The sequence below is a fragment of the Helicoverpa zea genome, chromosome 30 (genome assembly GCF_022581195.2).
Source record: "Helicoverpa zea isolate HzStark_Cry1AcR chromosome 30, ilHelZeax1.1, whole genome shotgun sequence".
Classification (NCBI taxonomy): Eukaryota; Metazoa; Arthropoda; class Insecta; order Lepidoptera; family Noctuidae; genus Helicoverpa; species Helicoverpa zea.
The window spans coordinates 2,726,145-2,752,663 of NC_061481.1; the positions used below are offsets into that span (position 1 = coordinate 2,726,145).

At 39.2% G+C, this 26,519-nt stretch overlaps 2 protein-coding genes across 6 annotated transcripts in view; both read right to left on the reverse strand.

The window, feature by feature from the left end:
• Nucleotides 1–404: 404 nt before the first annotated feature.
• On the reverse strand, nucleotides 405–11,652 carry LOC124644670 (galactose-1-phosphate uridylyltransferase). 2 transcript variants are annotated; one of them, XR_006986095.1, is made up of 9 exons: nucleotides 11,562–11,644; nucleotides 9,049–9,212; nucleotides 8,435–8,562; nucleotides 6,740–6,817; nucleotides 5,273–5,425; nucleotides 4,747–4,822; nucleotides 4,224–4,443; nucleotides 1,180–1,506; nucleotides 405–537 (listed from the first exon to the last, which is right to left on the reverse strand). XR_006986095.1 is itself a non-coding variant. In XM_047184173.1 (8 exons), the coding sequence occupies exons 1-8, from the start codon at nucleotides 11,581–11,583 to the stop codon at nucleotides 1,295–1,297; spliced, it is 1,053 nt and encodes a 350-aa protein (XP_047040129.1). In that variant the 5' UTR covers nucleotides 11,584–11,652; the 3' UTR covers nucleotides 405–1,294. The 2 variants fall into 2 exon arrangements, 1 of the variants encoding a protein (XP_047040129.1); XM_047184173.1 differs by having other exon boundaries at nucleotides 405–1,506; nucleotides 11,562–11,652.
• Nucleotides 11,653–13,364: 1,712 nt separating this feature from the next.
• The window catches only part of LOC124644463, a 37,949-nt gene continuing 24,794 nt past the window's right edge, over nucleotides 13,365–26,519 (reverse strand). For 2 of the 4 annotated variants that reach the window (XM_047183823.1, XM_047183822.1), the window contains exons 7-10: nucleotides 17,121–17,209; nucleotides 16,700–16,819; nucleotides 16,036–16,089; nucleotides 13,365–13,486 (exon numbers count right to left, since the gene is read on the reverse strand). In XM_047183823.1, coding sequence (XP_047039779.1) covers nucleotides 13,471–13,486; nucleotides 16,036–16,089; nucleotides 16,700–16,819; nucleotides 17,121–17,209 — 279 coding nt within the window. In that variant the 3' untranslated portion in view covers nucleotides 13,365–13,470. Of the gene's footprint in view, nucleotides 13,487–16,035; nucleotides 16,090–16,699; nucleotides 16,820–17,120; nucleotides 17,238–26,519 lie in introns of those variants that run through there. The other 2 variants (XM_047183825.1, XM_047183826.1) reach the window with 2 other exon arrangements.

Below are 26,519 nucleotides of genomic sequence, written 5' to 3' on the forward strand. Positions count from 1 at the left end.
TAAAACAAAAATAAACTATGCGTGACAAAATGAAAACTGAATCGCTTGTCACAGATGACAGTGACAGCTGATTAATGTCAACGTCAGCACCTTGAAAAAGAGAAAGGATATAGATGTGCTAAAGAGTAAAAGAAATGGCGATAATGATGAATATGATACGAATTTTTCAATGGAACGCGGTTTAAAACGTTCCATTTTACTCGAGTTCAGTTTGAGACTGAAATGTAAATCAAAAATTACAGAGGTAAAAATATTGTAGATTGCTTAGGTGGATGAGCCTCTTAGCCAGCTTCTCAAGTTGAAGCGACCGCGCTCGATGCCGGATAAATATAACCTTCTTGAGACTTACCTTTTTCTATGGCAAGAGGTTTGTGCTCTAGACTTGGACAATATAATAAAACCACTTTTTACCAACAATTTTTTATTTAGGAACTGACAAAATAGTATATTATTTTGTACAAAATAGCACCCTCTTTAAATTGACTATAACGAATTTGGCGATGCAAATAAAAAAAACTAAACAAATAGTGTGTGAAAGGACAATGGGCGATTCCGGTCCAAATGTCCACCACGAACGAGACCTATATGGCTAGATAGCCCGTTAAATATGGAACATATTTTGTTATGAAAGTAAAAAAAAATATAATGCTAGAAAAAAGTTATAGCAAAATCAAATAAAACATTTTATAGATTTTTTCAATTTAATTTTTTCAATTACTTTTCGTGATGTTCGATTTTCGTACTTTCTGTAACTTCTGACAAAATAGAATTGTTCATTATTAGAGAGAAGACACCACCAGTTACTTCGAACTATCTTAGATCCAGGCACCGTTGAGTATATTCAAGCCCTTCTGGCGCCTCAATTGGTTAGTGATTCGTACATCCATCGGGCAAATAAATATGGGTTATAAACCCATATTTATTGCAAATGTGTCTTACTCATCTTAGTGTTAGATAAAGTGCGGAAATGAAAGTGGAATAAAATAAAAAATAATAATGACAACATACAAAAACTACCGAAAATTAAGAATACATTTTTGGCTATAACTTTTTTTGGCACTGTTTTTTTTTTTACTTTCTTAGTAAAAGTTACTCTAAATTAAGTGGACTATTTATTTATATAGGTCTCGTTCGTGGTGGACATTTGGACCAAACTTCATACATTCTTGCCCAATCTCCTTTCCCGCCATAATTTTCACGTTCAATTTTGACAGTAAACAATTTTTTTTTATATAATAATAAAAAACGTTATATTTTCACTAAAAATGGGCCCTAATATTTCTTATTTTCAACTTTATTTCTTATTTTTATAATGTACATCGTCACATTCCCTTAATTTTTGTGCCGCTTGTTCGGGAGTCAAATCTCTCTGTGACTGAGCTAACATTTCGTAGCCTACCATGAATTTCTTTACAGTTGCTGATCGTAAGAGAGGTGGTAAGTATATGGCGTGAAGAAGCCAGTGGGGTGAGTCGCTGGCTGTCTTTGATGGGCCTGTTGGGGCACCTGAAATGAGAAATAAAAGATTTACAATCCCAACTAATAGGTATTATAAATGCGAAAGTAACTCTGTCTGTCTGTTACGCTTTCACGTCTAAACCACTGACCTGATTTTAATAAAACTTGGTACAGTACAGAGATAGAGTTGACCTTGAGAAAGAACATAGGATAGTTTTTATCCCGGACTTTTGAAGAATTCTCTTGGAAACGCGATATAACCGAACCCTACGCGGGCGAAGCCGCGGGCGGAAGCTAGTATGTTATAAGTATAGAGGTTAGGTGAAGCTTGACTTAATACTGGCAAAATTATGGAAAGTTAAAAAATGTTTAATGGTAAGGCGGCCAACTTTCCGAAAACTGAATGCGGGACTTAACCTTTCGTGAAAGGGGGGGGGCAGGGGGGGCATTGAAAAATGATCGGACGGAACTGATAAAATAAAAACCGTAAGCAAAAAGCTACAATTTAACCTATCAATATCGTGTCACAGCGTGCACTAATGTCTTATTTTCAAAATCATTAGGCCTCACGAGTTCAGTAGAAATAAAGAGAACGAGATTATATTATAGGTAATCTGTGTTCCTGCACTGTTGAGCGTGCGCGCAGGTGGGTGTTGTGTAGAAGTGTGGTAGAAAAATAGGGATGCGGGACGCATACAACGTTTTGCGGGACTATTTTACTAAAAATTTCAAAACGGGATTTCGTCAAGCATTGCGGGACGGTCCCGCAGAATGCGGGACGGTTGGCCGCCTTATTTAATGGTGAATGGTGAGTTTTTTTGTTTGCTTGAAACCAGTAATCTAAAGAAATATTGGACTGATTTGAAAAATTATTTCAGTGTTAGATAGTCCGTTTATCGACGTTGTTGCTTTCTATTCAAGTGCGTGGAGGAGTTAATACGAGCAATGCATTAGGTGACGAAACGATTTTGGCCCCGCAAAATAATTCGCACACATTTTTAGGTTCGAATTGATCCAACGCGGAGCGCAATATTACTTAGGATAAATTCAGTTTAAAAAAGGCCTCATTCACTGACAACATAAACTTCCGTTTTCTTAAAACAACTGAACTGTTAATTATGAATTTTCACGTTCGCATTTCAAAATTAACGGTTTTTTACGTGACAACGTCTTATAAATCGATGAAGCCGGCTGCACGCACGAAAAAACATGACTCATGCGGCGTTACCTCGCTCTGAGGCGTTACCTCGCTCTGAGGCGTTACCTCGCTCTGAGGCGTTCCATCGCACAATCGGCCTACGCGTTCGGCAGCGTTCGACATCTGTCTCTCTCCCACTTGAGTGAGCGATGCGTCCGCGTAAACAGCTGCTATTCAATAATATATTTACATATTTTCGTCAAGTATGAAGTGCAGTGAAAAGTGAATGTGGTGTAAATTGTTTATAGCAACGATAATTGCGACGATAAAGGTAATGATTCTTTCGATATTAAATATATGTTCAGTGATATATTGTCGAATATTCGTGCTTTCATAATTAAAATAAATAGCATCAGTCCGCTAGTGCAGCGATTGTAGGTAAAACTATAATAATAAGGTAATAGAACTATTTCACGATGAGTAAAAAATCAATTGCTTTACTATTCGATCGAAATAATTATGGAGCATAGCCAGTGTTGGGCAAAATGAAATCTAACTACTGATTACTAACTACAACTACATATTGCAGTTAGTAATCAAAACTGCAAATTACATTAAATAATCGTAAAAAGTAGTTCAAAAATTTGATTACTAACTACAAATTGTAGTTGCAATCACGATTACGAGATTACTTTTTATAACTACCTACACATTTTAAATAATCAATCGCGCGTTCATGTACTGACTTGTCGTTTGCTAGTTAAGTACAGTTACCGGCACGGAAGTCGAGCCCTGACTTTCACCTGCGCAGAAGTGATTTATTGGGTCTCTTTGGTGGTATGAAGGGAGCGCGGGGGCGGCGGTAAAGCGGTGATTGGCCCGCAGCGCATCGCGTCATAGCCGTCACTCGGGATTGGTTCTTAGCTGCGGTTGACGTACGTCAGGACGACGAAACACTTCGGGCCAATTTAATTGACACCAATTTTTATAAAATATATTTTTCTTTTTTATAAAAAATGTTTTTCATTTAATTAAAGAATAAATTAAATTCGAGGTAAAAAATGTTAATAAGAAAAGTACCAAGGTACGAAGTAGTTTTTTCTTGTCAAACCAGAAAATTTAACCTATATTTTAAATTAGAAACACTTTTGATTATCTAATTCCATCCCAATTTCCATTTCTCAATTAAATCAATCAATATAAATTTTTTCTTTAAATCATTGAGCCAGTATGAAATTAGGTACTTAGGGAACTTAGGAAAAAATAAATAAATATATTTTAAAAAAAATGACATAATTGTATTTATGCGTACAAATAAATGTAACTTGATCAGTTCAATTATGATTTCCATTAACCTCCTTCTCTACATCCATACAAAATATCTATCAAACAAATAAAATGAAAATTTTCTTTTGAAAAATGCAACCATTCCATCAGTATTTTCTTATGACGTTGTCACGTTCAACTATCGTCAGTAAACCGACTTTACAGACAACCAATTTTTAAATATATTTCTTCCTTTATTTCAAGCAACTGTGGCTCATAGTTTTAAGTAGTTTGCCATGATTACTCTAAAGTTAAAAAAAAACGGACGTTTTATCAGTGAATTTGAGCAAAAAAAACTCACCATGAAAACCCATACTATACGGGAAAGAGCATTTGAACAAGTTATCGTACTTAATATTCAATTTTTTCATTATGTCAGCCAGGTCTCTTTTCTGATTGTCATTTAAATCTGTCAAACGTTGCGGTTTGCCGTTTACTGGTAACACCATAGTTTCATATGGCCACACTGCCCAGTAGGGTACTAGGGCTACCCATTCCGTGTTCTGAATTACTATGCGGTCCTGGAATTTAAAGAGAAAGAAGTATATAAAAAAGGAACGAAAAAAATATTTTTAGGTGAGAGGTAAAATTTTGGGGAGAATTTCAAAGTCATCGTCAACTGCTTAGTCTTTTCCCAATTAGGTTGGGGTCGACTTCCAGTCTAACCGGATGCAGCTGAGTACCTACCAGGGTTTTACAAGGAGCGACTGCCTATCTGGCCTCCTCAACCCAGTTACACGGGCAACCCGATACCCCTTGGTAAGTCTGGTTGTCAGGCTTACTGGCTTCAAGAAAATAGGGAAATCAAGAGTCACTTTACTTACCTTATTTATTAATTCTTGTTGTACATAATCGACAAGCATTGGCCGCTTGAATTTAATGTAATATTCCTTCTGGCATCTGAAAATAATTGACATAATATGACGTTAGCATTTTCGTAGCCCGATGGGACGGCAATCCGACACCACCGGAGAGAGATCACAAGCAGGACTGACATTACCGTGCGACACGCGGTGCACGGGTGTAGCAATATATTCTAAGAACATGGTGGGTTTTAGTTTAGTCAGTAAGAGTCTGACATTCCCTCACGCTGCACCCATAGCGGGAGGAGTCATTTGATGATTTTTCCACAAAACAAAGATCTATTAGTAGAATTACATCCCAATTATGCCCCATCGCGCTACGAGAGTGAAGGAATAGTGAGTGCACCTGTGTCCAAGCAAATGTGCGAGCACTATAATATGTCCTGCGCAGCTGAGTGATCACCTTACATGAGAATAGCCGCCGTGGTCGGAGTCGGTCTTGGACGTATTATTATTTATTATAGGCTAGTATGTAGATATTTCTCACCTCTCCTTAACTCTAGGCTCATTAGGTAGATAACTAGAAGCCCATATCTGACAATGCGGGTGAGGGTTAGAGCAACCCATAATGGCTCCCTTGTTCTCAAATATTTGCACCCAAGTGTACTTGCGTCCTAGCTCTGTTAATTGGTTTATCCACCTGAAAATATAAAGTAAAACAATTTAAATTATTTGAAATCTAAGTACCAGCTATTTAAACAAAAACTTTGTAAAAAAAGCAATAATACACATTCTCCTGACTGTGCCAAATACTATGCTGAAAATCGCATTAAAAATCGTGCACAAACTAGAATAAAATAAACATCGTAACTAGGGTAAAATAAGCTTTTGTGCGCAACTTCGACTCGCCCTTAGCCAGTTTTTTGGAGTCAGGAATAAATAAATATTTATGGATAGACATAGCTGGGCATTAACTCATTAATCCGTTAATCGTTAATTAACGAAGTTAACATTTTGATTAGCGGATTAACTTTTAAGTTAACTTTAAAAAATGTTAACGGACATGTTAACTTCCGTTAATTATGCAGAAGTCCGTTAATCCAATGCCTACTATTAATTTACCGCACGGCTCCGCGGGACGAGGCGCGAAAAGCAGGTTCAGACAAGTGCCGGGCGCGTGGCAGCGAGTGAAACACCAGATTTCAGACCAGATTTCAACCGAGTCAAAGGCCTTCTCATAGACCACAAATGCTAGACACAGGGGCTGATTATATTCCTCGGTCTTCTGTATAATCTGCCGCACTGTGTGGATGTGGTCTATGGTGCCTTCTTCCAAGAGATTGTACGAACACCTTTGACCCCCGATTCAGCTCAATTGCTCTTTCAATGTCAAGAGTAGGTATTGGAGCACCGGATTCCTCGGGGAACAGATATTTATAAATCTATTTATTAAATACAATACTGCTATACCCTCAAGCGCTGCAGTAGAACGTCTGTTTTCCACGGGTAAAGACATTTTAACACCAAAATGAGCCCCGCTTTCAGACCAGAACTTCAACATGTTAATGTTTATGAAGGGGAATATGCACCTTATGTCCAACGATTAAATTACACATTTATTTATTCAATTTAATATTCAAATCTAATAGTAAGAATTGTATTTAATTCCAAATCAGTTACAAATAGACAATATCTTAATAATAAATATATATACAACATACAACTAACTTATTACCTAATATATACACTTACTATAAATATAAATGTTTAAAAATAAAATTGTGTAAAAAACATTTATCTTATAAGTTTGCTTTTAAAAAATATATATTTATTTACGATATAAAAATGCAATTTTACACGTAGTTAACGGATTAACGATTAACTTTAACTTGCGTTAATTCTTCCGAAATGTAACGCTTTAACGTTTAACGAAGCTAACTTTTTTTGTAGCGGATTAACGATTAACGAAGTTAACAATTTTATTAACGGTGCCCAGCTATATAGATAGACTTACTCATTAATAACTGCGAGTATCTCATCCACAGTCATCAGTGGTATTGTCATCGTGGAATCCGGATGGAAACACATCACCCTGAAAACACATACAGATACTTTATTTATTAAATACTTTATGCCCATTTTGAACAACGGCGGACTTAACGCTTTAGGCACAGATTATATAATAGTTACTACGTAACAGATAAATCACTCCATACAAAAAAGTCCATACCTACTGTTATAAGCACCTACAAGTTCCCCAACTACCTACAAATTCATAGCTGCGTTATAAAATGAACCTTAAAAGCTCGAGCGCTTGATTGTTATTCCAATGCGATAGCGCACAGTTCAGTGACCGCAACCGTGCCGTGGCTGTGCTTAGGGTTGCTTCTTACAATTTAATATTGAAGTAGAAAAACAAAGTTACGCTTATTTTAAGATAGCCTTTTTTAAAACTGAGTTTTTAAATAAAAAGTAATATCAAGAATATTTTTCTTTAGTTAAGTGCCTACTTAAATGGAGTATGGGTACATATTACTAAATATTAACTAATACGTAAGCATAGGTAAGAACTTAAGTAAAGCTTTCGTCCAAATCAAAGGCGGTTTCCAACTATTTTTCGAGCACAAGTACCATGCCACCTGGTACAACTTCGTCGAGTGCTGATACATACCTAAAATTGGTTTCTGCGTAGCGACACGCGTAATGTTCCGAGGCATCATTAAGTTGGACCAGAACTATAGGTACCTACTTACACTCGAGATGTGTTTTGAGCTACAAAACTCACAATACAGTTCATAACTAAGTAGGTATCTAAAGTAAAATAAGTACCTAATGATTTCTGTTGTTAAAATCATAAAGTAGATAAGTATTAATTTATTAAAAAAAAAAATAGAATTACTAGATAAGTTCATACATATAAAATGTTTCTAAATCTTACAATAGTCGCATATAAACCAACAGAACTCAAAATAATCCATCAGTTTGTTAGGTAGCTTAAAAAACCTAATAAAAACCAACAGCACAACAGGCCACGAAATAAAAATAATAAATATTGTGTTGCGCGCGGCGCGTGTGACTGTTGAAAGCCCTGAGCCGCGTGGGGCTACCGGCGGCCCAGCGAGCGGTAGGCATTTATCGCGCGCAAGTACGTCGAGTGACAGAGGCCTGCTTTAGGCCTTACCTCCCGACTCAGAGACATTTAATGATTACTTAAGTCACTCCTTAGTAACGGAATGTCATACAAATCCTTCACTAAGGAATGGCTTAAGTAACCATTAAATGTCTCTGAGTGGGGAGGTTAGACGTTTTTAGTGTAACCTTTTTTTATCAGTTTAAAATACATACCCCCGCACTTAGAGACATTTCAAGATTACTTAAGTCACTCCTTAGTGACAGATTCTCATAGAAATTCTGCACTAAGAAACGGCTTAAGTAACCATTAAACGTCTCTGAGTGTGTCCATTGGTACAAGTTTTCACAATCAATTTTCAATGGTGGTTTAAGAAAACAAATGTTATACGGCTGGCCCACGTCCGATAAAACGGTGACCGATTTTTTGAAGGAGAAAAATAAAATATACGTGCCCCCACGTCCTACAAGGAATGCAAGCCTGGAAGACGCTTCAAATATCCTTTAAGATAAAGTAAGTAAAGGTCGTGGTTGCCCATTGAGTCCTTTAAAACAACATTCTCTGGGTTATAATAGTTACCTGCAGGTCCCCTTGGCAGCTGAGGATCGGAATAAAGGATGTTCAGAAGGCGGTGGTTCAGGCACTCTCTCCAGCAACGCAGGGAAGTCATTCGGGAACACGTAGGTTGATGTATATTGTGGATTGCGCTGAAATTATAACAGGGACAATATTATTTGCTGTTCTGCTAATAAAAGAAAAGTCCTACAATTATAAATTTGAAAATAAGGGAAAGTTCATAACTCGCGAAAATCCTAACTAATAGGTATTATAAATGCAAAAATAACTCTGTCTGTTTGTTACCTCCGCTTTCACGTCTAAACCACTAAAGTGATTTTATGAAGAATTCACTCGGAAACGCGATATAACCGAGCTCTACGCAGGCGAAGCCGCGGGCGGAAGCTAGTAGAACAATATGCGATTAAACATTCACACCTAATAGATGCGTTAGTGCGTTGATCACACATTTAGTGAGTGCACTTGTGTCCAAGCAAATGTGCGTGCACTATAATATGTCCTGCGTTGTTGGCTGATCTTCTTATATGAGAACAGCCGCCTTAGCCGGTAATCGGCTTGGAGCTACATCATCATCATCATCATTACATACCTAAAAAAATCTACGAATTTGACTTCACCTGTCCACTGGACCTGGTAGCTCCTGGCAGGAGAGGGTTCATCGGATCCGGGGGTTGTTCCTCCGGTTCAGCTTCCGTCTGACCGCTCCAGGGTCGAAGACAGCGGTGAGGAGACACCAGCACCCATTCATCTTTGAGTGGGTTGTAGCGAACGTGTTGGTGTTCTGAAATAGCATGAAGAGGCATAGGTTAAGTTTGAGTAGGGCTGCCATCCGTCCGGGTTTCCCCGGATTTGTCCTCGTTTGGAGGCCGTCCGGGGGCCGTCCGGGCGGGGTTTCAAGAAGTGTCCGAGAAAAACCCGGACACTTTTAATGTAAGGAAACACCTCATTGAATCTATACTAATATTATAAAGCTGAACAGTTTGTTTGATTGTTTGTTTGAACGCGCTAATCTCAGGAACTACTGGTCCGATTTGAACAATTCTTTCGGTGTCAGATAGCCTATTTATCGAGGAAGGCTATAGGCTTCTTTTTATCCGGGTTCGTGCAGAGGTTCCCACGGGATGCGGGTGAAACCGCTGGCAGAAGCTAGTTTAAGTATATGTTAATAGTACCTAAATGGATTACAAATTAGGTATTATTTTGTTTTAAAAAAATCGTACTCGTTCGGGGGAAAAATGCGATTTACGCCAAAAGTCCGGGTTTTTTTAATGTTTGTCCGGGTTTGGCGAAATTCGAGATGGCAGCCCTAGGTAGGTGCGTATACCTTATGTGCTAACTAATGTATAGGTAATCTCTACTATTATTCTAAATGCGAAAGTAACTGTGTCTGTCTGTTACGCTTTCACGTCTAAACCGCAAATTTTAATATTTGGTACAGAGATAGATTTAACCTTGAGAAAGAACATAGAATAGTTTTTATCCCAGATAAGTTACGGAGAGACTGCTCTAAGCGTTGCTAAGCTTTAGAGTGCGACTACACGGTGCAAGTAGCTTGCGCATGTTAAGACTCATATTAGCAAGTTACATGCATTTTAAAAACGTGCTTGTCCAGCGACTCGCGCATGTACAGTCAACTTCAGGTCAGTGGTAACAGTTTTATAGGAAAATCGTACTTATTACTATTGAGTTAACGTGCATGACAGTTACCACTGATGTGCGGTCTACTGTACCAAAGCAAAATACCCACCCGCGTGCTATTGTCACTTGTCACTTGCGCATGTTAACTTGCTCCAGTTGCATGCACCGTGTAGAAGCACCTTTAGCGACATGGCCTTACTACAAAAACTTAAACACCAATTTTACACTTGTCTAAAAAAAATGTGGCTGCAAAATGAACCATATGTCAACGTCATAATTTGACATTTTTTTAGACAAGTCTTAAACTGACGTTTAAAAGTTTTTGTGGTAAGACGGAAAGAATCTAAATACCTACATGATACAGTCATGACTTTTAATTGATTCCGGTATTAACTCGTCTCATTTTGCTCTGATTACAGCAAATAAGATAGATAATGATTGACATTTGTTGATAAACTAATATCATGATAGGTAGGTCATCATCTCCCGAGCCTTTTCCCAACTATGTTGGGGTCGGGTTCTAGTCTTACCGGATGTAGCTGAGTACCAATGCTTTACAGGGAGCGACTGCCCTATCTGACCCCCTCAACCCAGTTACTCGGGCAACCCAATAAGGGGTATTGGGTTGCCCGAGTAACGGTTAGACTGGCATCAGACTTACTGGCTTCTGACTACCCGTAACGACTGCTAAGGATTATATAATAAAACAATCATTATCAAGTGTGAAATAAGTAGAGCTGAATCTACGACTTCATTTCCTCAAGTGTTCGTTTTTGTCGGAACCCGGAAACGGCTGCACAGGGTCTGAGCAATAACACTACTACTTAAGTACCTAGAACCTTCCCAAGTCTGACAAATACTATGCTGCAAAGCGAGTCAAAATCGGTTCAGAAAAACGTGAGATACTCGCGCACAAACACTCTTGCACACAGCTGGTCAAACTGAGGACCTCCTATATTATAAGTCGGTTTAAATAAATGTGATATGAAGTTAAAAGCCACAACGCAATGTTAAGCTACAAAGTTGCAGATTTTCAGTTTTTAAAACCATTGATATAATATATATACCTAGCCGTTTTCCCGCGGTTTCACCCGCGTCCCGTGGGAGCTACTGCCCGCACCGGGATAAAATATAGCCTATGTTACTCGCAGATAATATAGCTTTCTATAATGGTGAAAGAATATTTAAAATCGGTCCAGTATTTTTTGAGTTTATCCATTACAACCAAACAAACAAAGTTTTCCTCTTTATAATATTAGTATAGAGAAACCTATTAATAAATATAATACCTACCTAACTGACCCGGACGGAATTATTACAATCAAGTCTACAGAATTTACAATTTACCGCACAAACAAGTAACTTAAAACAACGCAAACAACAGCTCACTTAATTAACAAAAACAGCTAAATTAACACAAAACAAAACATTATTTCAGTGTAAATTAACTAAAATATTACAATACGTAACATTTTTGACAGTTTACACTCACCAGTGGATTTAAATTCTTGCATTTTCACTAATTTAATGTATGAATATTCTTTTAACAAAAGCACACGACCGCTCTTATAGCCGCCAAGGGCAAAACTGAAGTGGAGTAATATTTATTATGAAGTGATAACGACAGCTATGCGTCACTGAATATGTGTTGCAGAGTTTCAGTTAGGTAGAAAACATGCGGCCGTACATTATAACCTTATTTCTTGGTAGTTATCGGCACGGATAATGAGCTCTCGGCTGAAGAGTGGGGATCACACATATGGCAATAAACCAATAAATCGCTTCTGCGCAGGTGAAGGGCACGGCTCAATATCCTTGCCGATGATAATACATATACTTAATAAAGAGGTAGGTATATATATTTTTTGTTGTCTTGTCCTTCTCATTAATTTCATCTTTCAGGCAATCAATCCATCTTTTCCTCGGTCTATCTTTGTCTTTTCATCGACCCGAAAACATGCGGCATACATAGGCACACATAACCTTACTAGCTTCCGCCCGCGGCTTCGCCCGCGTCGAGTTTGGTTATATCGCGTTTCCAAGGGAACTCTTCAAAAGTCCGGGATAAAAACTATCCTATGTTCTTTCTCAAGGTCCACTCTATCTCTGTACCAAATTTCATTAAAATCAGTTCAGTGGCTTAGACGTGAAAGCGTAACAGGCAGATAAACGTACAGAGTTACTTTCGCATTTATAATATTAGTAGGGATATTGCAAATTGGTAAGTTTTCACTTAGGAAAATTATCTTGTGTCCTCTCTGTAGTATTTTCTAATCTATGTTCCACTCCAGTATCAGTTTAATAACATGAGAACATGTCATAAAATAACTGTAAGTATTATCTGACATCTATCGAACGATAAATTTGCTCAACAATTTATTAACACTCTTTTTACAAGCTTTTTCTTAGTAGGTATTATTAATAACTTTTATGTAATGGATTCTAAGCACGGAATATGGCAAAAAGAACGGAGATGCAGTCTCTTGCTGCCCTGTTCCCAATTTTACTTGGGGTCGGCGCAATATGTCATTCTCTTCCATGTTCCCCTGTCACTCGTCATACTGACACTCACTCCCTTCCTATTCATGTCATCTTTCAGGCAATCCATCCATCTTTTCTTAGGTCTTCCTCTTCCTCTCCATCCATCTAGAGGTACATTCATATTTACCACACACTTTGTTGCGTGCGCAGGTATCATCCCTCCTCATTACATGAGCGGAGATGCAGTAATGCAGGTCAAATTATTACTGTTTACATAATCAAAACGATTAGTTACGAGTGAACTGACGAGGCGTTCGGGTTCTTTGAGACCATCTGTCAAAAATTTTTGACATTACAAAAATGGCGCGCTACTTTCTTAGACGATTTTCCGTTCTCCATAATTTTAAAGTAACTTTAATCATCTTCCAAGGATCGTAGCGTCATGAAAATTGACAGCTGTATGTAGTTCTGATGACAATACAACAATATGGTTACTCTCGAACTGATCTGATGATGGAGCTTGAATTGTAAAGATTATTCAGTAACAATGTTCTTGTAATCCCTACTTTTTTCCTACTAATATTATAAATGCGAAAGTAACTCTGTCTGTCTGTCTGTTACGCTTTCACGTCTAAACCACTGAACTGATTTTAATAAAATTTGGTACAGAGATAGAGTTGACCTTGAGAAAGAACATAGGATAGTTTTTATCCCGGACTTTTGAAGAATTCTCTTCGAAACGCGATATAACCGAAAACTACGCGGGCGAAGCCGCGGGCGGTAGCTAGTTTTAAATAAATAAAACACACAGAAATAAGTTTTATAAAACATTTATTTTTAATACTTAATAGGTACATAATTATAATCATAATCTCTTAGTTAAAATCCTCTATGATGTATTGTAGATTCCTTATCATTCATCAACTTTTCATAGATCTGTAAAAAAAAAGAAAATAAAAATATTGACTTTGTTTCTGAAAGCACGATAAACTGTAGGTCCCGGCTGTCATTGAACATCATTGGCAGTCGTTACGAGTAGTCAGTAGCCAGTAAGTCTGACACACAGTCTCACCTAGGTGTATTGGGTTGTCCGGGTAACTGAGTTGAGGAGGTCAGATAGGGCAGTCGCTCCGTGTGGCACACTGGTACTCAGCTGCATGCGGTTAGACTGGAAGCCGACCCCAACATAGTTGGAAAAAGGCTCGGCAGATGATGATAAAGTAAAAAATATTTTTTCGTTAAAAATAGCATACTTTAAGTCAGTGTTTCCCAAAGTGGGCGATAACGCCCCCTTGTGGGCGCTGCAGGTCTCCAGGGGGGCGGTAAGAGACCCAGAAAGAAAATAGGGGCGTTTTGTAGAGGCCTGGGGCCCGATTCTCCTAAGTTAATAATGTCAAAATCGAATAGAAATCGAATCGCAATATGATTGTAATATCAGTTTTAACCACTATCGGGCATTCTGCTACTAATAAAAGACCAATCGTATTCGATTGACATTTGATTGGTGTGCGATTGGTCTGCTATTTTGGTGATTTTGGTCTATACGGTAGTTTGCTGTACAATCATTTTGCAATCGTAAATCATTTGCAGACAAAATGATTCATTATTGAATGACAGAAAAGGATAAAAACGTTTATTTCAAAGAAAAAATAGCGGAATGCCACATACGCTTCAATCGTAATCGAGTCGGGATTGGATATCAGTCGAATCGAGTCGAACGTGAATCGTATGACGCTTAAGTAAAATTAGGAGAATCGGGCCCCTGGGGGGTGATTTGTAATTTTATTTAGCTAGGAGGCCTCTTAGATAACGACTTGTGAACATCAACTAATATGAATTACAAGATTGCTCAGACTCGGTTCTATATTTCTCTCCACGTAGTTCATATATCTGTCCTATTTTACTGAATATAGAAAAAATAAAAATCATGTCAATGTCAATCGGTCGCTCCGTTTCGTAATTAAAGTAGACACAAACAAACAAATAAAAAGGCAACAGACACACTATCGCATTTTGATAGTTATTAGTACTCGTAGATGTCTATCATGTTTTAACAAGTTTTTGTTAAATAACCCGAATTGTGAATTCCTGTATCAGTCGGCTGGTTCAAGTTGTACGACCAGGATGGCACGGGCAGAAGAGACAAGTCACTGAGGGTGCCATTCTAATCTGCAAAGCCTAGGTTCACTTCATTATTCAAATTTTAAACAAAACTACAACAGTGCATGCGCAAACAAGGCATGACGTCGAGGCGGCACTGGAGGGGTGCCAGTCCGGCTGTCACCCCTCTCTTTCTCGTTTATTTATGTTTTTTCCCGGTTTACTTAAATTAATTCCTCAAAGTTATATAAAAAAAAACAGTTTTTTCAACATTTCTGGTTTATTCTGCGCCCTTTGAGTCAGTCAAAAAATTTTGCGCTAGCTGCACTCGCGCCTTTCACTTAACAGTGACTATTTTCTAAATTCTTTAGGTATCATTGCGTCCCAAAAATCAAAAAAATTGCGCTCGCGGCTTCTTCTCTTTGCAGTGTTTTTTTTTCCACACTTGTTGAAGTACTTTTGTGCCCCAAAACTAAACAATTTGCGCGGATTTTTTTAACTTGTTTTGGTACTCTTCCAAAACTCAAAAATTTCGCGCTCGCGGCTTTTTCACTTGTGACTGGTTTTTATAAAACATGTTTGGGTTCTATTATGTCCCAAAACTCAAAAATTACGGGCTCGCTTCGCTAGCGCTTCAAAAGTTTGCAGTGATCTGTCTCCGGTTTCTTTATGTTAAACCAGGCAAAAAGCACCATGAATGACCATATTGCACCATATTTTGTCGTTTTTTTGGGGGGTGCTCAATAGGTAGTCCGCCCCGGGTGCCACCCGATGCTACGCCGCCACTGTAAGAGTCAACTTGAGACCTAAGCGCCGCGGTATGTTACCTACCTGCACTCAGGTTTCAAGTTGCGGGTTATAGTAAAAGTTTCGTTTAGAACTCTCCGTTAATAAACATATATAGGTCACAATAATTAATTAATTTGAAGTTATAGTGGTTTTTAAATAGGTGAAAAAATGGGGGGCGCTAAAAAAATATTTATTCTCAAAGTGGGCAGTAGACAAAATAAGTTTGGGAACCACTGCTTTAAGTAAACTACATTTAATATTATATAGCTGAAGGGTTCGTTTGTTTGAAAAAGATGACCTTTTTTTAACGACGTCAGAAATCATCAAATGACTCCTCCCGCTGTGGGTTAGCAGCGGTGAGGGAGTGTCAGACTCTTACTGACTAAAAACCGTCGTGTTCCGTCGTAGGCCTTTTATGTACCAGCGCCGCGGTAACTCGCGCGAACAATCCCGCAGCCAAACGATGATCTCAGGATCCAGAGTCAGTTAGCCTATTTTTCGAAGAAGACTACTGGCTACTGTTTATCTAGGTGCGCGGAGTAGTTCCCACGGGACGCGAGTAACACCACTGTTGTAAAGAGCACTATTATACTTACGATATTTTTCCTACTCTATGGCTTCTGAAATGATGTCTCAAATTGTCTTTGACTCTGCAAAAAAAGACACAAAATAAAATCATTAAAAAAACGGACGAAAATCATGTCAGTCATTTTTCGTTTTTATAATTTACAACATCATGTGTAAAGCAGAGATAAAGTTAGGAGTATCGAATGTTATGACCAGTTGACAGCTGTCAGTTTTCAAGGGAGAATTTCAGTTGTTTGTAATAACTGACTCGCACATTTTTATTCTATTTACTTTGCTTGAAAAAATATATTGACGTGACAACGTCTTATAAATCGATGGAGCCGGCTGCACGCACGAGAAAACATGACTCATGCGGCGTTACCTCGCTCTGAGGCGTTCCATTTAAGGCTTGAAGTGCAAGCGAGAGCACGCAACGAGAGACAAGGAGGCACGATCGGTTCGGTTCGACATCTGACGATCAATTTCTTATTTATTTATTTATTTATTTATTTATTTATTTACTAGAAGTTATGACGTAGAACTTATGACGTTGTCACGTTCGACTATCGTCAGAAAACCGACTTTACAGACAACCGTTTTTTTATATTTTTGCGTATTTGTGTTAATTTAATGTGATTAGGTTCGACACACTCTATAGATAATAAATAATAATATAATGTATATTCGACTTACCGACTGATATGAGGGCAGTGTTTACACTTGAAAAATACTGATTTACAATGCTTAGTCTTATAATGAGACAAAGCAACTTCGAATGAAGAAAATCGCCGATTGCATATGAGACAATCAAATCTGTAAATAAAAAAAACTTAATTTGAGCCTTTTCCCACCTATGTTGGGGTCGGCTTCCAGTCTAACCGGGTGTAGCTGTGCACCAGTGTGCCACAAGGAGCGACTGCCTATCTGACCCCCTCAACCCAGTTAAAGTCTGACACCCAGTCTTACTAGGGGGTATTGGGTTGCCCGGATAACTGTGTTGAGGAGGTCAGATAGGCAGTCGCTGCACATTAAAACACAGTTCTATTAGCCTGAAAGCGAGCTCAAAATATTTGTAGAAAGGCTACGCAGATAATGAATATAAAATTGTTTTTACCTGGTAAAGTGCCTAGAAACATGTTCTTCATAACCGGATCCTGGATTCAGTGACTGCAAACACACTTCGCAAATCATTGTATCCTGTTTCTGAAGCAATATAGGTATAATATAATACCTACAAATAAACAAAGAACATATCCAAGGTAATTATTGAACCGGGGCTTCGGGATTGTTCGAAAGAGTTACCGCGGCTCTGGTACATAAAAGGCCTACGACGGAACACGACGGATTTTAGTCAGTAAGAGTTTGACACTCCCTCACCGCTGCTAACCCACAGCGGGAGGGGTCATTTGATGATTTTTGACGTCGTCAAAAAAAAGGTAATTAATTATTGAAAAAATTAAAACATACTCTTTATTAACACGCTCATATTAGCTTCACTTGTAACTATTTATGTAAGAAAATCTTGGAATCTTAATTTGAATCACTTCCCGGTCTTTGATTAGGATGAAATTTTGCAACCGCTCTGAGTTCTGTTTCAACTAACTTGTAACATGACCATCATGAACCGAGATGACGATTTTAAGTATAATGTAACAACATAAAATAATCTTTATAATGATTCCGTATTCTAGAAACCGATGCCATGCACTCGTGCGCTCACATACTCAGGGCCGGCGCGCGCCGCGCTCTCCGAGTCATCCGCGTCGCGATAACGAGTTGTGTCCAGTGTGACGTAGCGGTAGATAGATGATGCACCAAAGAGTGCGAATGAAATCCTTATGTCCGTTGCACTGATAATTCAATCATTATTTCGCTAAGTTTTGAGATTGTTCAATACACCATTTATCCATACTCGAGTCATATATGATATTAAATCACAAACGGAATCGCGAGATCGCTGGGCTGTGGGGAAAACTGATTTCGAACATAATTTGAATTAAAACAACTGTTATAATGTATTGTAATTATAAGCAATTACGGAAATATAGTATTGCAGTTATGCCGACTGCGTTTTATATAAGGGAGAAATAAAACTATGGATTCCATTCGCAGTTACATATGCTCTCTTGTCGAGACTGTATGTCGGCTAGCACGTAGGATGTTTGCGCGTTATACAGCTGCAAACACGAGCGCGTATTTCATAGAAGACTACCGCTCGCTCTACCCGAACTATGTGAGACGGTCAGTCAGGCAACTGAGAGTCTATACCGAATACCGAAGACACAGCAACGTCCAACTCTATTGGAACTGAGTTACAAAGCCTGCCACTAGACAAATGATCATACAATGCCACCCACACAGGAATAATGATTTAATAGTACGACAAAAAAAAAACATATGTAACACAAGTTGATTTTGGATTACAATCCAAATCAACAAAGTGTTACATATGTTTTTTTTTTAACCTGCTTGTAGTCAATATGTCAATCGGTTAGGTCTTGGTGTATTCAGCAACGCTACAATCGCAAGCTCGAATGATGACAATAATCTGTAACTCAGTTCCAATACAGTTGGTCGTCGCTTTGTCTTCGGTACAGTGTCGCTGTCAGGTGTATCGGCAGTGAGCAGACTCTCAGTTGTCTGTCTGACCGTCTCGAATAGTTCGGGTAGAGCGAGCGGTAGTCTTCTAAAAGATACGCGCTCGTGTCTGCGGCTGTATAACGCACAAACATCCTACGCGCTATCGGACATACAGTCTCGACAAGAGTGCATATGTAACTGCGAATGGAATCCTTAGTTTTATTTCTCCCTTATATAAAACGCAGTCGGCATAACTGTAATACTATATTTCCTTACTCGCTAATAATTACAATACATTATAAGAGTTGTTTTTACTCAAATTAGCTTGAAATCATTCTGCACAGCAGATGATTCACGAACCATGATTGAGCTGCGTACATAATTTCAGTTTATCGAAACTCCATTCTTTCCTTAATCTACACTCCAAGCGGTCCATACATGAGTCGTGTCATCCAGCGATTCATGATTGTCATGGGCTGGATTGCTTGAAGGGAACGCAGATTGGATCGTTATAGGATGCCCGCATCACAATCAATCTTAGACGAGTCATATCGTATGAATCCCCTGAATGTGCGCTCACCTACGTATCGCCGGCACACACCGCGCTCGCCGAGTCACCCGCGCTGCGTAGCGAGTTGTGTCTAGTGTGACGTCACGAGTCACGCATGACAATCAATGCACTCGAATCATTTGGTGTGGATCTGCTGGGATTGCCTTTGGAGTGTAGATTTAGTTAGGGTCGTTATATGATGCACGCATCACAACCATGATTCGCGAATCATCTGGTGTGCAAACTGATTTTGAGTACAATTTAAATAAAAACAACTTATAAAGTATGACAATTATTATAATGATCCTCGTACTCTTGACACCGATGCCATGCACCCGTGCGCTCTCATACGTATGGCCGGCGCGTGCCGCGCTCGCCGCGTCATCCGCGCCGCGATAACAAGTTGTATCCAGGCTGAAGTCACAATAAATAGATGCCGCATCGACGAGTGCAAATTAAGTCCTCGACTCCTTTGCCATGATAATTAAATCTTTTTCTCTACACTTAACGATTGCTTTATTACATGAACACCATGTATCCATATGCGAGTCATATGATATACGCATCTCAATCACGGAGTCGCGAGATTGCTAGGGAATCGGTATTGTTGTGGCTCGGCCTTGAATCGCGATGAGTGTAGTCAGGGTCGCAGTTTCAATTTTGATTGCATATTGCATATGGAGCATCATCATAGATTTGGACTCAATGATTGAACAACTAAATCGAAATGGCCTTGTACATGGGTACACCACAATCGTCGATGGCAATCCATGTAATATTATAAATCTGCTTGAGGGCTATGAAGTGTATATTCATTGAGATGAATATACGCTCGTTTGTGAATCGCTCGGAGTGTAGTTTAAGGAAAGATTGCAGTTTCAATAAACTGTATAGGTAGGATCACAGTTCCAACAATTTGGTTCGGAGTCATATGATGCACCTAACACAATCAAGGTCGGCTACTAACGATGAGAAACTTTTTTGGTAGCATCATGCCTCGCGGATCATTTGGTGTGGATTTCCCCTAGGCTTTTGCCTTTGAAGCGTAGACTTGGTTTGGGTTCAATGCTGTTACGAAACTAACTATGAATCCTCTGGATGCCTATGGAGTACGCTTACATCCGAACTTAGTGTCGAGTTCACAAGGAGCAGAAATTCCTCCATCAAAACATGAACTGATTTCGAGCATAATTTGAGTAAAAACAACTCTTATAATGTATTGTTTTTATAAGCGATATTGGAAATATAGTATTGCAGTTATGCCGACTGCGATCTATAATAAGGGAAAAATAAAACTATGGATTCCATTCGCAGTTACATATTCACTCTTGTCGAGACTGTGTGTCGGTTGGCGCGTAGGATGTTAGCGCGTTATACAGCCGCAGACACGAGCGCGTATGTCATAGAAGACTACCGCTCGCTCTACCCGAACTATGTAAGACAGTCAGACAGGCAACTGAGCGTCTATACCGAATACAATACCGAAGACAAAGCGACGACCAACTACAAGGTGTTGATTTGCATTTGTGCCATAGTTCAGGAGGAGGACATACAATACATAAATAATCGATTGGAATTACAGTAGATGGGAAATAACTAATATGCACTGCTTTTTTTTGTCATTGTAATGTCGTGGTATTTTCGAAGTAATCCAATTTTATGAATGAAATTTATGAGTGATCGTTACGAATGCTTTGTGTTTGCGTTTGTGTGAGGGTGCAGCACGGTTTTAACGCCAGTAACATACGCGACAAGTTTAAATAAGGCTAGATGACATTTACGGAATTCCGAAAAAAAATTAAAGAAAAAAAATTACGTACCAATTTTTTTATTGATTTGGGTCGAGAATCATTAGCATAATTACGTCCTTGAATATGGCACGGATGCAAATCAACAGCTTGTATATTGGAATTGAGTACAGAGCCTGCCACTAGAAAAATGATCATACAGTGCCACCCACACCGTGATGCATATGCGCCCGCACTGACTAAAGGAATATGATTTAATAGTACGACAAAAAAACATATGTAACACTTTGTTGATTTGGATTGTGTAATCCAAAATCAACTTGTGTTACATATGTTTTTTTTTTTTATCGTACTTTTTAGTCACTATTGCTGTATTCAGTACGAGCGCATATGCATCACGGTGTAGGTGGTATTGTATGATCATTTGTCTAGTGTCAGGCTCTGTAACTCAGTTCCAGTAGAGTTGGATGTCGCTTCGGCTTCGGTATTCGGTATAGACTCTCAGTTGCCTGTCTGACCGTCTCACATAGTTCGGGTAGAGCGAGCGGTGGTCTTCTATGAGATACGAGTATGAGATATGAGAACGCAGTCGGCATAACTGCAGTACTATATTTCCACACACGTTTATAATTGCAATACATTATAAGAGTTGTTTTTACTCAAATTATGCTTGAAATCATTTTGCACAGCAGATTCACGAACCATGATTGAGCTGCGTACATAATTTCAGTTTAGCGAAACTCCATTCTTTCCTTAATCTACACTGAGTGTAGGTAGTTTAATACGGTGAGTGTAGTACAGGATCGCAGTTTCTACAAATTGGATAGGAGTCATATGATGCATGTAACACACTCAGATCGGCTACTAACGATGGGACACTCTTTAGTCAGCATCATGGCTCTGATTCTGCTTGATTGCCTAGGGAGCGTAGATTTGGACTCAATGATTGAACAACTAAATCGAATTACGAGTCCATGTACCACAATCGTGGATTGCAATTCTTATATCTGCTTGATTGACTATGTATATTCATATTACGATCCGCGTTATGCCTATGGAGAAAATCTCAGATTCAACTTACTGGAGCAAGAAAAGCTATATGATACACGAATCACAATCATGGAATCTTGCTTCACTTTGAGATGAATTCGGGATCGCAACCATGAATCGCGGGATACCGGTTCGTCTACGGATCATTTGGAGTGTAGGTTAAGGAAAGATTGCAGTTTCAATTAACTGTATCCGAATTATATGTTGATGATTGTGATGCGTGCATCATAATGATGGTGCATCATAATCATGGCTCGCGAATCGGGTGTGCCTTTATGAACTGATTTCGAGCATAATTTGAGTAAATACAATTCTTATAACGTATTGTAATTATAAGCGTTATATTTGGAATGCATATTCTTTAGGAATCATCCAGTAACCAACATTTACACTTACCTCATACACAAAATGGGTCAGTGTTATAATACATAAGATACCAGTCATTTCAGCAAGACTCGAACGCTGGCGTAGTCTGAAGCGTAGTTTCAATGTAGTTGCTCGTCGCTTCGGTATACTACAGTCGGTGTAAACGCTCAGAATCTTGTCGGATTGGCTTATTGTATAGTTTGGGAAAAGCGAGCAGAAGTCTATAATGTAGAACTCGTTCTTGTCTATGACTGTAGATCGCGAAAACATCTTACGCATGAACCTACGTACAGTAGTCTCGGCAAATGTGCCGATGTAACTGCGGATGCGATCATCCATATAAAATTTCGTTTGTGCAAATTGGGATTCCTATAATTTTGAAGGATTATAGCCTTTGAATGCTTATGGAGTTTATTTAGGATCGCGGACTCAACAACCTGGATTGATCAGTTATATTAAGCGCGCATCAAATTCGTAGATTCGCGGGATTTCGCGGTGCGCCTGCAATGATCCGTTTTGTTATGAACGGTCACGATCCGAGAGTCAGGGTCGATCTGATAGATATATGTTGAATATCGCGCCGGGACCCGGGGTAACTCGTCAGGACCTCCGGTAGTGTATCGCGCGAGCGGTAGCGGAAGACTGACTAAGCCGCACAACTTGCAGCCGCTTTTATAATTAGTAAAATAAATAATACCATCCTCTAGTTTCCTTGAAGGGACCGCAGATTCAGGATCATTATAGGATGTCAAGCATAGGCGAAATATATCGTTTGAATCCCCTGGATGTCTATCGTGCGCTCACATACATATCGCCGGCACGAGCCGCGCTCGCCGAGTCACCCGCGCCGCGTAGCGAGTTGTGTCTAGTGTGACGTCACGATTCACGCATGACAATCAATGCTCTCGAATCATTTAGTGTGGATCTGCTAGGATTGCCCTTGGAGCGTAGATTAAGGATCATTTTAAGGTTGACGAATCACAATCATGGAGTCGCGAGATCGCTAGGGAATCGGTATTGTTTATTTATTTATTTGCTATATTATTGTGGATCGGTGTAAGATCGCGTGTTGAGTGTAGTCAAGATCACAGTTTCAGCATAATATGGGATCGGTGACATATGATGCACGTAACACACTCAATGTCGGCTACTAACCGTGAAATGTAATGATTTGAAAACTCTTTTGACAGCATCATAGCTCGCGAATCAATTGGTATGAATCCCCTGAATGTCTATCGTGCGCTCGCATACTATTGGCCGGCACGAGCCGCGCTCGCCGAGTCATCCGCGCCGCGTAGCGAGTTGTGTCTAGTGTGACGTCACGATTCACGCATGACAATCAATGCACTCGAATCATTTGGTTATGGATCTGCTAGGATTGCCTTTGGAGCGTCGATTTAGTTAGAATCGTCTTGTGATGGACGCATCACAACCATGATTCGCGAATCATCTGGTGTGCAAGATGACTTTAATAATAATTTGATTAAAAAAAAACATAAATTAAAACAATCTTTATATTGATCCCCGTACTCTAGACACCGATGCTATGCACTCGTGCGCTCACATAGTCATGGCCGGCGCGTGCCACGCTCGCCGCGTCATTCGCGTCGCGATAAAGAGGTGTGCCTTAATGTGACGTAACGATAGATGCGCGCCGCATCGACGAGTGCGAATTAAATCCTTGTGTCCGTTGCATTGAACTTTCAATCTTTTTCTCTAAACATTGAGATATTTTTATAACACGAACAACACCGTTTATCCATATTAGCTAATATAAAGCACTCGCATTACAAACATGAATCGCGTGTCGCGCATCATCTGGTGTGGATCCGATTGGTGACTTTGTGGTTAGACTGTGAACCGCATATATATAAATTGCATCGGAATTTTATTTTTAATAATACATATAAATTGATGATGGCACGTGTACAAACATGGTATGTGTATCTGCATGGAGCGTAATGATTCAACAAACTAAACCGTATTATGAGACCATATAACACACTCATATAGACTGCGTCCATGGGGAGTGTTTGCTGGATTGGCTATGGAATGTTGGTTCAGGAGTGAGTGTAGTTTCAAAAAAACGGGGAACGTATTACGATTCTCGCAGAGCACAATCATGGAACGCGAATCATCTGGTGTTTGAATCCGGGGTTATGCCTATGGAGTAGGATTGAGAATCGCAGATTCAACAAACTGTATCGTTCTGGAGCTATATGATGCATTTCGATTTTAGGTGAATTCGTTATCACACTTAGCTTACATTACAATCATGAATCGCGGGATGCCGGATCGTCTATGAGTCGCTCGAAATGTAGATTAAGGAAAGATTATTCAATAAACTGCATCGGACTTATATGTATTACAATCATGAATCGCGGGATGCCGGATCGTCTATGAGTCGCTCGAAATGTAGATTAAGGAAAGATTATTCAATAAACTGCATCGGACTTATATGTTTCTGATTGAGATGCATCATAATCATTATTCGCGAATCATTATTCGCGAGCCATGATTGTGATGCACGCATCACAATCATGGCTCGCGAATCATCGGGTGTGCCTTCATGAACTGATTTCGAGCATAATTTGAGAATAAACAACTCTTATAATGTATTGATTTTAAAAGCGAGACTGGAAATATATAGTATTGCATTTATGCCGACTGCGTTTTATATAAGGGAGAAATAAAACTATGGATTCTATCCGCTATTGCATCTGCACTCTTGTCGAGACTGTGTGTCGGCTAGCGCGTAGGATGTTTGTGCGTTATACAGCCGCAGACACGAGCGCGTATTTCATAGAAGACTACCCCTCGCTCTACCCGAACTATGTGAGACTTCCAGACAGGCAACTGAGAGTCTGTAAAGAATACCGAAGACAAAGCGACGACCAACTCTATTGGAACTGAGTTACACAGATTATTGTCATCATTCGAGCTTGCGATTGTAGCGTTGCTGAATACACCAAAACCTAACCGATTGACTACATGCAGATCATTTACTCGAAAAGTGATGAAAAGTTGACTCTCCTAAAAAAAGCCAAAAAAAAACATATGTAACACTTTGTTGATTTGGATTGTATTCCAAAATCAACTCGTGTTACATATGTTTTTTTTTTTCGTACTATTATTTCAGTATTCCTTTACTCAGTGCGAGCGCATTATGATTCACGGTATGGATGGCATTGTATGATGAGTTGTCTAGTTGCAGGCTCTGTAACTCAGTTCCAGTAGAGTTGGACATCGCTTTGTCTTCGGTTTTCGGTATAGACACACAGTTGCCTGTCTGTCTGTCTTCTATGAAATACGCGCTCGTGTCTGCGGCTGTATAACGCACAAACATCCTACGCGCTAGCCGATACACAGTCTCGACAAGAGTGCAGATGCAATAGCGGATAGAATCCATAGTATCTTTTATTTCTCCCTTATATAAAACGCAGTCGGCATAACTGCAATACTATATTTCCTTAATCGCTTATAATTACAATACATTATAAGAGTTGTTTTTACTCAAATAATGCTTGAAATCATTCTGCACAGCAGATGATTCACGAACCATGATTGAGCTGCGTACATCATTTCAGTTTATCGAAACTCCATTCTTTCCTTAATCTACACTCCAAGCGGTCCATACAAGGGTCGTCATCCCGCGATTCATGACTGTCATGTAGGGCTTCCAATCCCGCAATACCGAGATCTCGGTATTCCGGGATCCCGCATCATTTTTTAGTCACGAGCGCTGCGGGATTACGTGTGCGGGATCCCGCTCGATTTGCGGGACTGTAAAGAAACATGCGCACGACCATTCACGACCGCGAACGCTGTTTTCTTCGCAAACATTTCCAATGGAATGATAAAAAAAAATATATAAAAAAAAAACAAATAATTATTTATCATTCAGCTGAAACTGTTTTTTTCTATTGTACTTGATTGTATTTTTATATTTGATCTCAGTAATTGAAGTGTAATTTGATTGATCTCATTTAACGTTAATTAAAGTGAAATAACGTTGATTTAATTTGATTAATTTATTGTTTTATTTGCCTCACATAATATTTTTCATAATTATATGCGGGATCCCGCCAATACCGGGATCCCGAGGGATTTGAATACCAACTCCCGCCAATACCGGGATCGAGCATGGGATGCGGGATTGGAAGCCCTACTGTCATGGTCTGGATCGCTTGAAGGGAACGCAGATTGGATCGTTATAGGA